General features: G+C 46.2%; 1 protein-coding gene across 4 annotated transcripts in view; it reads right to left on the reverse strand.

The window, feature by feature from the left end:
- ARFGEF2 (ARF guanine nucleotide exchange factor 2) overlaps positions 1-13,798 on the reverse strand; it is a 32,711-nt gene extending 18,913 nt beyond the window's left edge. For 3 of the 4 annotated variants that reach the window (XM_080354467.1, XM_080354466.1, XM_080354469.1), the window contains exons 1-16: positions 13,584-13,798; positions 9,685-9,715; positions 8,755-8,878; positions 8,260-8,406; positions 7,870-8,049; positions 7,241-7,448; positions 6,511-6,582; positions 6,075-6,223; positions 5,527-5,657; positions 4,773-5,007; positions 4,426-4,525; positions 4,063-4,202; positions 2,884-2,992; positions 2,213-2,411; positions 1,367-1,478; positions 610-815 (exon numbers count right to left, since the gene is read on the reverse strand). In XM_080354467.1, the coding sequence (XP_080210593.1) occupies positions 610-815; positions 1,367-1,478; positions 2,213-2,411; positions 2,884-2,992; positions 4,063-4,202; positions 4,426-4,525; positions 4,773-5,007; positions 5,527-5,657; positions 6,075-6,223; positions 6,511-6,582; positions 7,241-7,448; positions 7,870-8,049; positions 8,260-8,406; positions 8,755-8,878; positions 9,685-9,715; positions 13,584-13,722 (2,282 nt within the window). In that variant the 5' untranslated portion in view covers positions 13,723-13,798. Of the gene's footprint in view, positions 1-609; positions 816-1,366; positions 1,479-2,212; positions 2,412-2,883; positions 2,993-4,062; positions 4,203-4,425; positions 4,526-4,772; positions 5,008-5,526; positions 5,658-6,074; positions 6,224-6,510; positions 6,583-7,240; positions 7,449-7,869; positions 8,050-8,259; positions 8,407-8,754; positions 8,879-9,684; positions 9,716-10,550; positions 10,681-13,583 lie in introns of all 4 variants that reach the window. The other variant, XM_080354468.1, reaches the window with a different exon arrangement.
- Positions 13,799-15,682: the final 1,884 nt, after the last annotated feature.

Raw genomic sequence — 15,682 nt, forward strand, 5'->3', positions numbered from 1 at the left:
AGTGCATTCCCAAAAGATTAGACTGTCTCCTTCTTCGCATAACCCTGCAAAAGCTAAAGAACAGCTTATTTTTCACTCCCAGGGTTTCATGGAAAATTATACACCACCAACCCAGAGACACAACACCTGGACTAAGGAACAGGAGCCAATTCAGCCTGAGCACTCAGCTAAACCTCAATGTTAGTTTATTGCATTACAAACAAGCGCAACACTGCCTACTTGATGTCAGCTAACATACGTACAACTTGTTCAACATCTAACGGGCAAGCAAAACCACGTAACATCTTATTAGCTATTTTTGCCGTGTATTCTTAATTTTAGCAATTGCTACTTATTACTGTTGGTTACACTTGACTGATCTACATGTACTTAAAAACATACTTAGGGCTTCCCTCTTCCAATGGATCATTCCAGCAAGTATTTGGGATTTAGGGAAGAGCCAGCCCCAGTTACACTTTCAGCGTGCCGTTTCCACTGTGGTCAGCACCCACAGCCGCAGCAGCAGCCGCTGCTCGCACGGGCCAGAGGAGCTCCTGACCCGGCCCCCGAGAGCCACAAACAGCACAACCGTTCTGCAGGTGCTTCTCCAGCACAGAGGGTTTGAATTACCGTTGGTTGCATTCAATATATCTAGCAGCAAACTTCTCCATTAATCTATCGATCTTCTGGGCTTCACCTGGCAGACGAAAACCTTCCAGAAATATACGTAGAGCAGAGACAAAGTCCTTTCCACAGAAATCAAGCTGGTCTACATAGGCATACATCACTTCCTTGTTAAACTTGTTGCTTTCCCCAAGAAATTCCCCTACTTGAGTCTAGAAACACAAGAGACAGTTATTAGTGTGCAATCCAACTGCCAGCTTCGCAAGAAAGTCCATGATCCCAGAATTGCACAGCTGTCAGTTTTGTAAGACTGATGTGCTCACTGAGCGGGCAGAGCAACCGCAGAAGGGACGACAAGAAACCAGAGCCATTAGAAAATACCCTTAATCCGAATATTCTTGCTTCCCTCACCCCCAAGGCAAGATCTGCATTCCTGTGAGCCAAGGAGGGCTCAGCGGTGCCCGGTTCTCCTGCAGCGCAGAGCGCTTTGCCACTGCAGTACATGATCTGCCTTTGCTGGCAAGGCACAGGTAATGCAGATAAAACACATTCCCGTTTATGGGGAATCCCTTCAGCACTTCATTGTAAACACAGCTATCTGCAAATCCTGGCGCAGTAAGTAAATACAAGTAGCACCAGTATTAAGTAGAGCAGCTTTCAGTTATGTACTAATGAAATATGAGCTAAAGAGAGAGCACATACAGACATCAGAAGATGGGGGAGATGACAGAGGCAAGAGTATTGTTATGCTGCAGGGTCTTACCGAACAGAGCCGCTCCTCTTGGTGCAGAAACTGGGCCATGTCCTCTGCCGTGGTGCCAAGCATGCCCTGCTCCTGCAGGTACTGTATTCCTCTCTTTGGTTTCTTATTAAACCTGTTCAGGCAAAAAACACGGGGAAACTGAGACCTACAACTGAAAAATATCACAGCCTACAAAATTTCAGTTTTACAGAGCCTTTCTAACCCAAAGACTGTTCTGTAGCTCTGTCTTTGTTTTCCAGATGGAAAAATGTCAACAAATGTATTAACTATATCACACCACAGGCTACATCTCATAAGGTACATTCGGTTGCTGATAAGCTTAAAAGTTACAGCCAACTCACTTAAAAACTGACCCTTTTGAAACATTACGAATGGTAGTTTCCATTAGATGTTTAAAATGTTGCTGTTTGAGACCTTTTTATAGCATTTGCAGACACAAAGATCTTCAAATGAAAGAAAAAGTAGTAAAGCAGAGCTGGAGAATTATTTAATTCTTCAAATGCTACTTCAATAAAAGACACCAAATGGTGTAAGAGCTCTGAGAGCTGCTCAGATCGATGTCCCTCTGGGTACACACACACTGTCCTCTCTGGTGCGGCTGGACCAGCACGAAGGAAAGCTGGGCAACCACCCTCCGCCCACCTGAGACATCACTGAGTTCTCTCCAGCTACAACAGCCTCGCGCAGCTCCTGACCACCGCAGGCAAGAGGCGCCAGCAGGAACAGCACTTTGTAACTGCTGTCCCTGGCGGTCTGACTGTGCAAGACCATAAGAAACAACATAGGTGTACATACAGGGGCTTTTTTCATGAGTGAACTTTTACTTTCCTGTCCTACTGGACTTACAGTTCTATCCCATGTTCGATTATTTCTTTTTGTTGCTTGATGACTTCGAATTGCTCCGGATCATCCGGGACTGTGGTCTGGGTACCCACGCTCCCCACGCCCGACACGGCGGAGTCCAGCGAGCTGACGCTGCTCCGCCTGCCCGCGCCGTCAGCGCACCGGCCGTCAGCCCCCTCCTGCTCAGGTGCTTTATACGGACCTGTTCGAAACGGGGCGAGACCTCAGTGATCCTCCTCAGCCAAAGGCTTTTAGGTAAAAAACACAACCAAAACTAGGAGAATTTTATGAGTTAATATTATTATTTTACCACATATACTTTTTGCCATTCTGTACTACATGAAGCTGCTGTACTGATGCAATTCTAACATAATCCACCAAAAGACAGAAGAGCAGCAGCAGCTACGGAGAAATTATTGCACTTCAACTTAGTAACTGCAAGATTTATCACACGTCTTGGCAGGCAATGGCCTGGCTAAAGCTGTTAAACAGAACCTGGTTATTTGAACCAGATACCTGAACAGTCAGTTACTGCAACAGCGTTAATAATAATTTGTAAAATACTTCATTTGTATCAACAAATCTTTACATCAAAACCTGGCATCCACAATTCCAAACAGCTTCTAAACGCTCTTATCAAACAACTTAGTGTCTCCGTAAGGAAGCAATCTTACCCAAGCTAGCCTGATGGTTGGGGTTCACATAAAGATCTTTGCTCCATTCTACCATGCATTTTAAAATAGAAACCAGGCATTCAAGTCCTTTTTTCCTTAGGCTTAGTTCCTACAAAAACAAACAAACAAAACCAAAACCCACTAAAAAACCAAACCAATACGTGCATATTCACAAGTTTTTAGAAGGCATTACACCACAGCATTCAAATCTTCGAAAGCTCATCAGTTAGAGGGAAATCAATCGGTTATACCAAGTTTCTGCCCCATGACTGCTGAGGCAGATACATCTGGGCCAAAAGCAACCATACCCAGACTGACACCAGAACACGTTCCAGCTGCCTTAAGCAGACGGTCTATTCACAACTGACACGTGCAGCCAAGAAGCAACAGGCAGCAAATCCTACAGGCAGCCTGCTGGTGTACGAACAACCACCACCACCTGTAGGCCTCCGCAGGGTCCTGCTCGTGGAGAGATCTGACAAGTGTCTCACTACCTTAGTTATGCAGTGAACAGTTCTATTCAAAGTCTGAAACAAAAGTCTCCTGGTTTTTACCTCCATTTCCTAGTCAAAGAACCACAGGGGGAAAAGGGAGAGGGAAAGAAAATAATCAAGCAAGCATTGATATAATTCTGGAAAGCGTGAGGCGCACTCAGCTCCGAGACCAACAGCAAGTGGACTCCAGCTCTGGCAGCCGTTAGGCTGGGCTAGAAAAGCAGCGCTGTAAGGCAGCATCAGTGCCAGCAAGAGCTGCTCCTGCTGGAAGCAGCCAGCACTGCCCCTCCCGCAGGGACCGGGAGCGCCGAGCTTTAAAAACATCCCCTTTGTGGTGGAGACACAGCATAAAACGTTTGTGCAAAGCACATACACAAGATGAAGGCATTGCTGGGTCATAAGCTCCAGAAGTAAGGTGGGGAAAACCTCATTTGATTCTCTCTCTCCATGGCAGCCCCAAAAGAGCCCAGAACAAGCCTAGTGTCACAATGCAAATATGCAGCAAAATCACCAAGTAAATTAACCATACTGCTTGGGCATCCAACTGCAAATCAGCTAACCAACAAACAGCAAGTAACATGAGTAGGTTACAGACAACACAAACCACGGGAGGTATCGATAACAATGCAAAGACAGCACCATTTATGAAGAATTAGTACCTTATCTTCCAAGCCGTTTCTCCTACCTGCAAAGGTGTCATTCCCAACTCATGCCCGCTTCGTCCCTGCGCGATTTTGGACAAATCATTTACAAGGCGTTCAAATATATTAGCAGCGTTTAAATCACAGTCATAGTTAACATAAATATCCACTACACACTGAGCATCTTGAAAAGAAAAGAGAGTGCAAGTATTAGGGTTCAGTGTAACAGCACTTTCAAAAAGAATCAGCCAGTTGGAGCAGGTAATGGGGGCGAATCTGCACATCTAACCCACCACTAGGGGATCAAATTCAATTTTTCACACTTCAACATTATATGTGGCATTTGTCTTCAAAATCATTTCCATCTGCTGCCAGAAAGTGACTGCTGTCCACACCAACGAAAATACCTGCACAAATTCTAGTTAACGTCTGAATCACCATCCATTTGTGTTCAAAGGAGCTTGAAGAAGTTTCTAGAATATTCAGGAAGATCTCTTTGAAGAACACCTGCAAAACACGTGAGGGAAGGGACTTGATGATCTGAAACTTACTAGAACCATGTAAAATGTGCAAACTAATTTCTATTCAGTAATTCCTCTTGAACAAGAGTATCATCTCATGCACGTTACAATTTTAACACAGTAAGCAAACAAAACTAAGACATTAACTTCTAAATTCCAGCTGTCTTTATCATTGCAATACTTCCATTTGGTAACTACAAAATCACACAAATGATGGTTAAAAAGTCTCTCACCTCAATCTGCATTTTTAAATGGGTCTTAAAATTTGACAGCAGCGTGAGAAAGATGGCAAGCGAGAGCTCAAACACGTCAGGAACAGAAGAGACCCCGTTTTTAGACAGCGCTACACAAAGATATTGCTTGATCGCATTGATGAACATTTCGTGTGTCCTGAACACCGGGCCAGCATTCTGCAGCACTGAGAGAAGCAGCTGCAGAGACACTATCTTAGAACGCAGTTCATGGGATCTAGAAAAAAATCCAACATTAAATAGATTTGTATTGTATTTCTGAATGCATACTCGTAGTCACCATCAGCACTACAGCTTTTCTTCCATGTCACGAAGAAATAACTGCTATTTTAAGTCATTGCAATGCGGGGGGCAGCAGGGGTGGAAATCAGTCTGCAAGTGACTGTGGACAACATCTACCATCTTAATTTAGAGATTTTCCATTAGCATTAACATCTTCGACTACGATACCAGACGAACGCAGTGCCATTAGGGAGCATTCCCCACTTCCCCATCAAAAACTTCAAACACCATAGTCAAGGCCGTTCCAACTGATAAGATTTACAAGCCCATTACATACACACACAAAAAAATCCTCAAGTATTAAATTCTTAATAATTTGAAGCAAGTTTCAATCCTAGATTGATCAAGCTGGCTGCAACAAGGGCCTGCCAGGTGCATTTTGAATACTTGCTTTACTACTTCTGTCTCCAAAAGCCACCTGAAGAGGCCAATGCAATAAGTACGGTCTCCTTACTTGGGGTCTGGTGGGCCGTCACCCAGTGGTTTCATGGAGAGCTTGCACAGGGACCTGAACACCAGGAAGGCATCCTTCTGGAGAACATGGGAAAACCTGGCAGCCGCGGGATGTCCAGACACATCCGCTTCCTTGAGGGCAAGAGACACAACATCAGATCCTCAGTGAGACAAAGGCACAGAGCAACAAGGAAGACCCCACAGCTCTCTGAGAGGCGGCTACGGATTAAAAAATATAACAATAAAAGTTCATTTGGCAAAGTTTAAACTAAGCCTAAGCAGGACTGCTAGTGATCTGGATCTTTTCCCACATGTTGACCAACTCTTCCACTCTGTCCCCATCCTGTATTAAAGTACAACTAGCATAATTAGTTTTAGAAGTTGGTTTCAGTATCTGCTTAAATTGCAGCTGCTGCTTCCTTTTCAAACCCGAGCAAGACACGCACGTTAAAGCTCCTGTCCCTTCCCTCCCCAAGACCCCACCTCATCAGTTGGCATGATAAAAACGTCTCTCCTAAATACACATCAGCATCCAATGGAGTTATTTACCAGATTGTCAGTGGAGGAAACAGACTGCCCATCATCTGGAATCCCGTTTGTTTGTACGTTTTCGTTACTAGAGCCAGGAAGAGCAATGTCTGCAGTCTCTAACGAAGGCAGAGCCTTCACTGTTTCTGTCACCTGCTTCTCTTCAGCCACTAAAGGGGAAAAGGAAAACTGATTAAAATCACCCATTGAGTGTCTTCCCCACGACTTTGTGAAGCTCCACAGCCAGTGGGACAGAAGCAGCGCTGCTTAACTAGGAAGTCTCTCAGGTACCAGCAAAAGAACAATATCGTGAGACAGTAAAAACCTGTTCTTACTGCCTTAGGTGTTCATAACAAGATACCTAGATAACAAAAAATAACTCCAATGCTTTTATAATCACACAAATAAAAGCTTGGCAATACACCTGCATCTATTTTACTTGAGAAGGTTTTGCTACCTTTCATGGCTGACTTGACCACATCTTCCAAGATGCTTTTAACCATCTCCTTCCCTTCATCAGTTGTTTCCTCTAATGAAACAAAGAGATAAGTTTGAATTTAGTACTTGTGCTTAGGAAGAAGAGTAAAAGGAGAAACATGACAGAGGCAGAAGGACTAACAATTAAAGTGTTCTTCAGTAGTTCTCCTCCAGCGCCATTCCCAAGAAGTCATAAAGATACTCACTGATGTTATTCCCACTGTTTAAATCAAAACATTGATATTTTTAATGCAGTGATTTTTTTTAGTTTGTATTTATCAACTGTTACAAACTTTTAGATTATCCTACATTCCTAATTTGGATACAGCATCTGCTTTTGATAGGGTCTTCATAATACAAATTTGTACCATGGGACTTCAAATACCTCAAAGAGGTTCTGCCACTTCCCACACACCATGATTGTCTTCCTTTCCTTCCTCTTTATCAACCTAATCAAGTCAAATTCCATTATAATTCTATATACATAAACTACACATAGTTTTACTAGAATTACAGGGAAGACATGAGCCTTTCTTCAATGGTTAGAATGTTGTAGACAGGAGCTAAGGATGGCCTGCACACTCTGAATGAAAATCCAAGCATGGTTTCAACCAATAGCCCCGCTCACTCCTCCTCAAAATAGCAGAAAAGTGTGTTTTCCGATAGAAACATCATAACCGAAAGAGCAGACACAACCTATTCATGCTCACCTGATGCCGGAAGAGCGGGATCCTGCTCCGGTTTTCCGTCCCCGTGCTCGGGCTCGCCGTTGGTGAGCAATGCGCGCAGCGGCGCGGCCGGCGCGCCCTCCTGCTGGCCATGCTGCGCGCCCGTCCTCGGAGACCTGCTCACCAGCGGCGCCGCGGCACCCGCGCACGTCTGCTGATGCGCCTTCTCTGCTTCTCTGGATTCCTGCATCTTCAACAAATAACACGAACAAATTAATCTACAGCAAAAAACGTAAGGGAAAACAGACACCTGTGATGGCTGATGTTCCTTTGTGAATTCATGTGTTAACAAGAAAGAAGCAGTGAAAATATAATCACTTGGCCAGTCAAATTGCAAAGAAACACTTCAGGCTGATTTTAAAAGCGTCTCATCATTTGTTTACACCAAGCCATTTGGCAGACACCACGGGGTGGAACCTTGCTACCATCAACAGCCTTCGGATGGTATTTTTAAACAGTAAGTTTCACTGCAGGCTTTGTCAGGTTTTTAAGCTACAAACCAACAGATACCCAATTACAAAGACAGACCCCTTAAAAATAAATAATAATAAACTTTCTGTTCCCTTGTCAAGCCTCAACATCTGAGACGAGGAAAAGTAATAGTTACATACAGCTTGATTTTCCATCCGTGTGAAGATGACATTTAACATTTGCGTAAGGGTGGCTTTGGCAGTTGTCTGGTTAATAAGATTTTTACTGGCCAGATAGATGTTGTAGCAGGTTCTAACCGTCTGAAGAACCGTTCCTTCATGAATTTCTATATACGGAGACGTTACTGCAGTGAGGAGAGCCTGAAAAAGTCCACAACACAGTAAAATATGAACTCCAAACACGTAGGCAGCAATACACTTCATGCGGATCTTCCACAACAATCGGTCGGTTTGTTATGAAACATATGTATCTGTTTATAACTAGGGCTTTCCATTAAATTATTTTCAGTTACAAAATCAAAGATACAGAAAGCAAATCAATATTGCACCAAAATGGAGCAAATAAAATACCTTGATGATCTGCAGTTGTACTCCTTCATCTGTTTGAGGACCCTGAAAGCAGTTGCAAATGGTTTCAACTATTCGGTCAATGAGCCGTTTCCCAGGAGCTCCGCTGTCTGGAGCATTGCCAGTGATATGTCCGTATGCGATGAGTTTCTAGGTAGAGAACGCAGGTTACACGACCATATACTGTTAAGTACAGCAGAAAAAGGGGGTTTTAGACTGGTTTTAACACAAAGATTTAACACCATCAATAAATCTTGCTACCAAACACTCAGACTGCCCACACATCCAGATAAAACAGATTTAGTAAGGGACAACACAAGCTTTTTCCACCCAGACCATTTCTTCCTACCATAACCAGACAAAATTCCAACATCCATGTTTGTACGTATTCACGGCAGAAAGGTTCTGCCCTTAAGCTGCATTTTTCTGGCAGAATGTAAGGAGGAACAAGGTATTACAGACTCAAGAGTGCCAGCTCCCATCTCCACAGCCACGCACCTGTAAGCAGTCCAGCGAAGTGCTGACGATGCGCGGGGACTTTGACTGGCAGGCCAGCTCAAACGGCAGGAAATATTTATCTGCTTCGATGAAGTTTGCTCTTGGTGGCTCAGCAGTGCCTTCTCTAGGTCACATAAGAAGAGTTATTAATTCTTCTTAACGCATATATCACAGCAAACTATGCTTCTGTCCTTTCTAAATTGAAAGCTCAAGAGCACACAGAGGCATACAAATGTAATGCAAGTTTCTCTCACACTTACTCCCTTAAAGAAAGCTCCATTTTATTAAAAAAACACATTAAAGCCACTTCGCATTTATTTATATTGCATCTGATCTTCTCATATCTTCTTCAAATTAACTCTTGCCTTGCTACACTCCAACACTGTCCCACTGAAATACTGGGGAACTCCCACACAATTAATGATAAATCCATCAAAGTTATTCTGAGTTAATTAAGCAGGCCCCATATGGGGAATACTAAGCAAAGAGAAACACATTTGGAGGCTCATTTCAAATCATAGTGCAGTGGGGGAAAACTGTTTTAGAATTTAGATTTAAGTAGCATTTAAATTGGTATTGTTGGTCTAGAAGTTAAGAGCATACACTCTCAAACAGAGGATACGTACTGCTCTTCATGATGTCCTCCCAGGCCATATTAACCCCAGCAAAAGGAAGTGAAAAACTTTTGAGACACCTCTGAGAAGTTTTGCAATGTTTTCATAGTGAAATTCAAGGCAGTTATGGCCTGAGTGCCCATGGCCACAAACGTTGTGTAACGGGAACACGCGGGCCATAGCACGCTTTGGCAGAAGGTGTGAAACGGGGTATTCACAAACCCATTGCCAGAATGAATATACACTCTTACATTTCCATTATCAAATTATTCCACTTGCTGTTTTCTGGCATAGTTTACAGCAATTAATAATTTACCTTTGCTTTTCCAGCTCCGCTTTTATTTCATCTGGAAGAAAAAGAAAACAGAGCATTTAACCCCCAGTGTAAGCTGCGTCAGGCTCTGGGCACCGGGGCACAACACCTTTTCGCGTTCCTGCCCAGCACCAGAGCCGGCATCACCAGGAAGGCCTTGCAGCAATCTCTTCCAGAGTTTCGGGCCATAATAAAAGCAGGATGAAGCTCATGCTGAGAATAACTACCATTCCATGTTAAGTAGATGGTTTAAGTTTGCTTGTCTTGGAAACTATATATTAAAATGAAGGCAATAATTGCCTGCCTGCAATTAGATGCATCATATGTCAATGTACAGTCAAGTGTGTCCCAGTGGAAGAAAACTGGATCCTGTGCAGAAAAAGGCATCGCTTGTGTGAGCTCAAGGACACGAGCAATGTCTTTCCATAGGTTGTCAGCACACACAGCAGTGCCAATCCAAACACACAAAGCAGCAGCAAGCGCTTCCCCCGGCCCCGCGAACGCTCCTGCATTGCCCAACTCCAGCCGCCCTAAACCACAAACCCAACACCCGCCTTTATCGATTCTCTTGAGCCACAGAGCCCTTCAGGAAAGGCTGCCACAACGAAGCACCATTGCCTGCGCTTTGCGCGGCGCTCTCAGACCACGCTCGCCAAGCAGCTACAAAGCTAAGGAACGCAGATTCATTTTAGACATCTGCCATTTGTACCCAGAGACTCCTCAGACACAGAACTGGACTCCCCAGTGAAGGCACGGCTTGAGAGATTTTGTTTTAACTCATTAACAAGCTAACTAAACAAATCCCGTTGTTTACAAAGCTTGGTGATATGTACATGGAGGTACCTGGGCAATCAAAGAAGGTCACATACCCGGGCTGGCTGCACGGTGTGTCATTCAAATTGTCCTAACAGGCAGAGTCACAGTTGGTCTGAGAGCCCCAGGAGCACCATTAGCATTGGACCAACACGAACTGCTGCGATCCATACGGCCTGTGTTCCACTGTCAATTGCTCAGGACAGAGATTGTTTCAGTAGATTTACTAAGGACCACGTGTACCTAGAGCTCCACGTAAATGCTTATTAAGCAGCTATTTATGTACAATACACTGGCTGTCTGTTGAAAACCAGTTTTCTTAAAAACGCAGTTTTCTAAAGCAGAGAACGGCGTCTCTGTTTATAATGGAGGGCGCTCGCTTCCCGCAGCCCTCCCGGGGCTCCCCAGCACCGAGCGCAGGACACCGCCGGCACACCTACTGCTGAGCAAGAGCCTCAATGAAGGAATCTATTCAACTCTGCCTACTCAACGTTACCACTGTGTATTTCAAAAACCAAACCCACACATCACTAAGAACTGGTTTTCTTCCTTCCACCCTTCTTGTGTTCACACCCTATTTGAGCCTATGACACTTCTCATATCTACACAGTCATTAAGATATTTTGCAGTGCAAAACTGCACAGTGTTAATCCAGTGAAATGTATGTTACTGGAAAAGGAAGAGAAAAAAGGGCAAGAACAGTTTACAATAAGAATGAAAGAAAACCTATATTTCTTACATAAGAACGGCAGCAATTTTCAGTAGTAATTTCCTGAAGTTCTCAGGAGCTGAACACATTCAAAGTAATAAAGAACTCATGTAAAAGAACACAAAAGCATCATTCCCACCATCAGAAATACATTCCTCTGTCTCACCAAACAAAAATGTAAAGCCTATGCAATTACCATAAACACTACTGCAGTAACACCACAGCGGAAACGGCAGAAACGGCTGCAGGACAACTTCTATTGGGCAGTTCTAGAGCACAGCCGTCCCTCTCTGTTCAGAAAAGGATGGATCACAGCCTCCCAGCACCAGGAGCAGATGCAACCCCCACACGACCCACGTGTGCCGACTGCTCTGTGAACGGTACAACACCTCAAGGCTCCACCAGAAAGACCACGGTATAAACAAGACAGCAAAGCAAATGGGATTTGGTAAGAGGCAAAAGGGACTATTCAAGGTATGAGATGGAGAAAAGAGAAAAGACAACAACTGACGCAACTCCCAATTCCATAATGTTAAGTTCACATTTCTCTCAAACTCAATTAGTTTTACTCAGAGATGACTGGACTTTTTTATTATTATCAAAAACACTGAAGCTTCTTTCACACTTAACAGTTTGTGTGGATTACGAAGTTTGGCCTGAACTCCTCAGGCAGCAAGCAGTGCTCTTCCCACATGCCCTACCACGTTTGCCATTGCACAGGGCTCCATAATTAAGCTAATACTTTTGAAATTGAAGTCATAGTCTTACTTAATATAAAGTACAAGCTTAATTAAACTTAACTGAATGTAACTAAAACTGTGGGGTTTTTTAATTTGTGTTAAAAAAAAAATAAAGCTTAACCTAAAAAGAATAGTTTGGAGAAAAAAAAATAAATCACATGCCAATATGAATGTGGTTTCTTTTATTTACAACTCAAAATCATGCAGCAACATTCACCAAATAGAACAGAGATCCTGCAGTACAGTCATCAAGGCCCCACTAGCGCAGGGCAGTTGGGCAACAGGCGGTTATCTCTGCGTGCTGACCTCGCTCCAGGCCAGGAAAGCACACGGGCTTTTCTACCAAGCCAAAAAAAGCCCATCACGACAAGCATTAACTGACCTCAAACATACTGTACCTTGAAATAGAAAGACACAGAACAGTTACAATCCAACACGTAAGTGCTAATAGGTGGCTGTTGCACAGTAGCCCTCCCCAAAAGTCATGATCTTCGATGTGTTAGTAAACATAATGACCTTCACTCGTCATCTTTCAGGAAAGTTCCCTTTCTTGCCCTCTAAATATATTTACATAGCAGAAAAACAGGTTCTCGGTCCTGTAGATGCACTGGGGACACGCTGGGGGAGGTACGGAAGAGATCAGGAAAAGGAAGTAAGCAGGAAAGCTCTCTAACTGCTGGGGCACACGTGTTACGTTATTGCTCACTATATCGACTTTAAATAACAACTAAAAAACACGCCTCTACCTGGTCACCCTTTCCTGGATACACCATCACTACAATTAGCTCCTACAAATTTCCTGAAGGTGTAGGAAGGAAGACAAAAACAACAGCTATTTTTGAAGCTTGCTTTCCCAGGCCACTTGACAGAACTTGCATTTGCCCGTTTTCCTTAAACACTCAACCTGTCTGTTTGTCTGTTGATACCATAAATGTCCCCTAAACAAAGGAAAAATATTGGTGCAAAGCAACAAGAGCTCTCATAGATACGTCACCTTTGCAGAGCAGGAGAGGCCAGAGAACTCCAACCATAAGAGCTATACTGAGCTATATCACCCAGGTTATTTTTTCCCCTTCAAGATATACCATATGGCTTCAGAATCTTAACACAGAGACCTATATCCTCAATCTGTACTTGTGGGAGCCTTCAGGACCAGTCCAGCAACTCCACAGCAGCCGTTTTGGTTCCGCAGACACCACAGACACTGTATGTATTCGGCTACACCGCTAACAGTTTTTAGCCAGCCCACCCAGGAGCTGGAGTTTAGACATCAGATCACGGGCCCTGGAAGATCTGAGGCTCTGCCAGTCAAAGGCCTGAACCAGCCTGGCTCCTAGTTCAAAAGCTTATAAAACCGGTTCCACAGTGACAAACCCAGACCATTCCTGTGTCATGCCGGGACCAGAACGCGGGAGCTCAGCTGTCTGGGGGTGTCCCCCCCGCATCCGCGCTCGTCCCGCCGGGCAGAACTTTCCCCGCCCCAAACCCCGAGCTCCCCGGGGCCCGGCCGGGAACCCCGCGGGGTGTCCGGGGCGGGTGGCGCCGCCGCCCCCGCCCGCAGCGCCCCGGCCGCCCCGGCAGGAGGGCCCGCGGGTCCCGGCCCGGCGGGGCGGGAGAGCCCCGCGGCCGGGCCGACTCACCGAGCGCCACCTGGCAGGCTCTCCGCAGCTGTCCGTGCGGGGGCCGCTTCGCCTCCTTCTCCGCCAGGATCTTCTCCAGGGCCCGCGACACAAACATGCTCTTGGTGCGGACGTCCTGCTCGCGGGCCGCGGGCTGCATGGCGGGAGCGGGGCGGCGGGGCCGGGAGCGGGTCGCTCACAGTCCCCTCACCCGGAAGAGCCGCCTTCCCAGCGGCCGCCACCGCCACGGCGCCGCCATACTGCCGCCGTCACGTGACTCGGGCCGGCACCCGCCTCCCCGCCGGCCGGTGAGTGACAGGCGGGGGGCGGGGCTGGCGGCGGGGGCGGGGCTGGCGGCGGGGGCGGGGCTGGCGGCGGGGGCGGGGCCAGAAGCGGCGGGGCCGGAAAACGGAGCACTGACCGTGATTGAATAAAATTACCGGGAGTCCCCGCAGCCCCGGGCGAGCTGCCGGGTGCCGAGCTGCTGCCGGGTGCCGAGCTGCCGCCGGGGTGCCGGGCTGCCGCCAGGCTGCCGAGCAAGAGGCATCGTTCCCGACTGTTTTCCTTCGGAACGGCGTTGCGGGGCTGGTTTAACCTTTTCCCAAGCGTAGCACTTGTTTAGCGCGGTCTTGCCCGCTGGGGGGCGCCGCAGGCCCGGCTGCGGGAGGGCACCGCGCCGCTCGGCCCGCGGGGCGCTCGGAGGCACCGGGGAGAAGTTACACGCGCTGACACCGTGAGACCTCGGGTGCCAGAGGCGGGGGAGGCTGTTGTCACGCCGCCCGTGGGGCTGCGCCGCGCCGGGCCCTGCGCCGCCCGCGAGCGGGGTTACCCGTGGGCCAGCGCCTCTTCCACGTGCCCCGGCCAGCCCGTGGAGCTCAACACGGACCCGAAGGCTTTGTTCGGATTTGCACCTCTCGGCTGTGACCCGAGTCCCCCGGTCCATACAGGCCCACGTTCACAGCTGCCGTTCAGCCTGGCTTAGCCCCAGGAGTCAGTTGCAGTTCAGCGGCAGATCGGGCCCTCTCGCACACTGACAGAGTTCAGCTGGTTTGGATTGCCTTCTCCTTTTCCATGAGCTTTTGATGGCATTAATCTACACAGTTGTCTTTTTATTTCAGTTTAGTTTTTAAAAGATCTATAAGCGGAGCATCTGCTTTCTGTCACTTCTTCACAAATGAACTGCTGTCCAAGCTGTAAAGTACCAGCTGAACTCAAGAGGTAACAGCAATATTCCACTGATGTCATGAGCCAAGCCGCTTTTCATAGCTAAATCATATATGACTAATACATTTGTCATGGCGATGTGCCGGGTTGTGGTTTAAATGTTTCTAATGACGCTCAGTAACTATTTATATGACTACTGCTTAAGAACAATCTGGCGGTTCATGTGGAACATCTCCCGTCTGTTTGAGCTGGAACACGACTTCCCCCCGCACCCTCAGGTACTTTAAATCGCTCCGAGGTGGGATTTTTCAGTTGTAGGTTAGTTTTGCATGCAACACCATACAAATGGGAATGCAACAGGACAGGATGTGTTAACTGTTACACATGCAAGATCAGAGCCAGAATGAGGGGCTGCTGTAAACCGCGGGGCCTTTCAGCGTTGATTTCATTACTAATGATTTTTTCCTCTTCCCACAGCAGTTCAGCTCCCCCACCACGTTGCTGTGATGTACCCCAATTACCCATGGCAGGCACTACAGAAATCTGCAGTGAAAACCTGATTCTGCCTCCAATTACAGATGTGTGCAATAAAAATGTTGATCCCTTATCAATGTAATGTGGCTGCTTTCTTAAATTGCACGAACTTGCGCGTGATAGGACACTGCCTTGTTCTTCGTGTACAATATGGTATGTCTTTCTGTTTCTGAAAGTTCTAACAGTTCCCAGATCAAGAGACGCCTGTTCTTGCAATAACAGACGGACTTTCGGTGGTGTCTTGTCTCTGCCTCTCTCAGGCCACCATCTGCCTGTGATGTTTTACGTGTTATCTTTACAGAAAATCTCAAATGCTTGCAATGGCTTCATACACTTGTCATATAATGCAGCACTGGAAATGTAGAAATCCATTTAGTGCAGGCATATGGTTAAGTAATATTTTACTATAAATAATAAAAAAG

This window comes from Nesoenas mayeri (genome assembly GCF_963082525.1).
Source record: "Nesoenas mayeri genome assembly, chromosome: 16".
In the NCBI taxonomy this organism is placed as follows: domain Eukaryota; kingdom Metazoa; phylum Chordata; class Aves; order Columbiformes; family Columbidae; genus Nesoenas; species Nesoenas mayeri.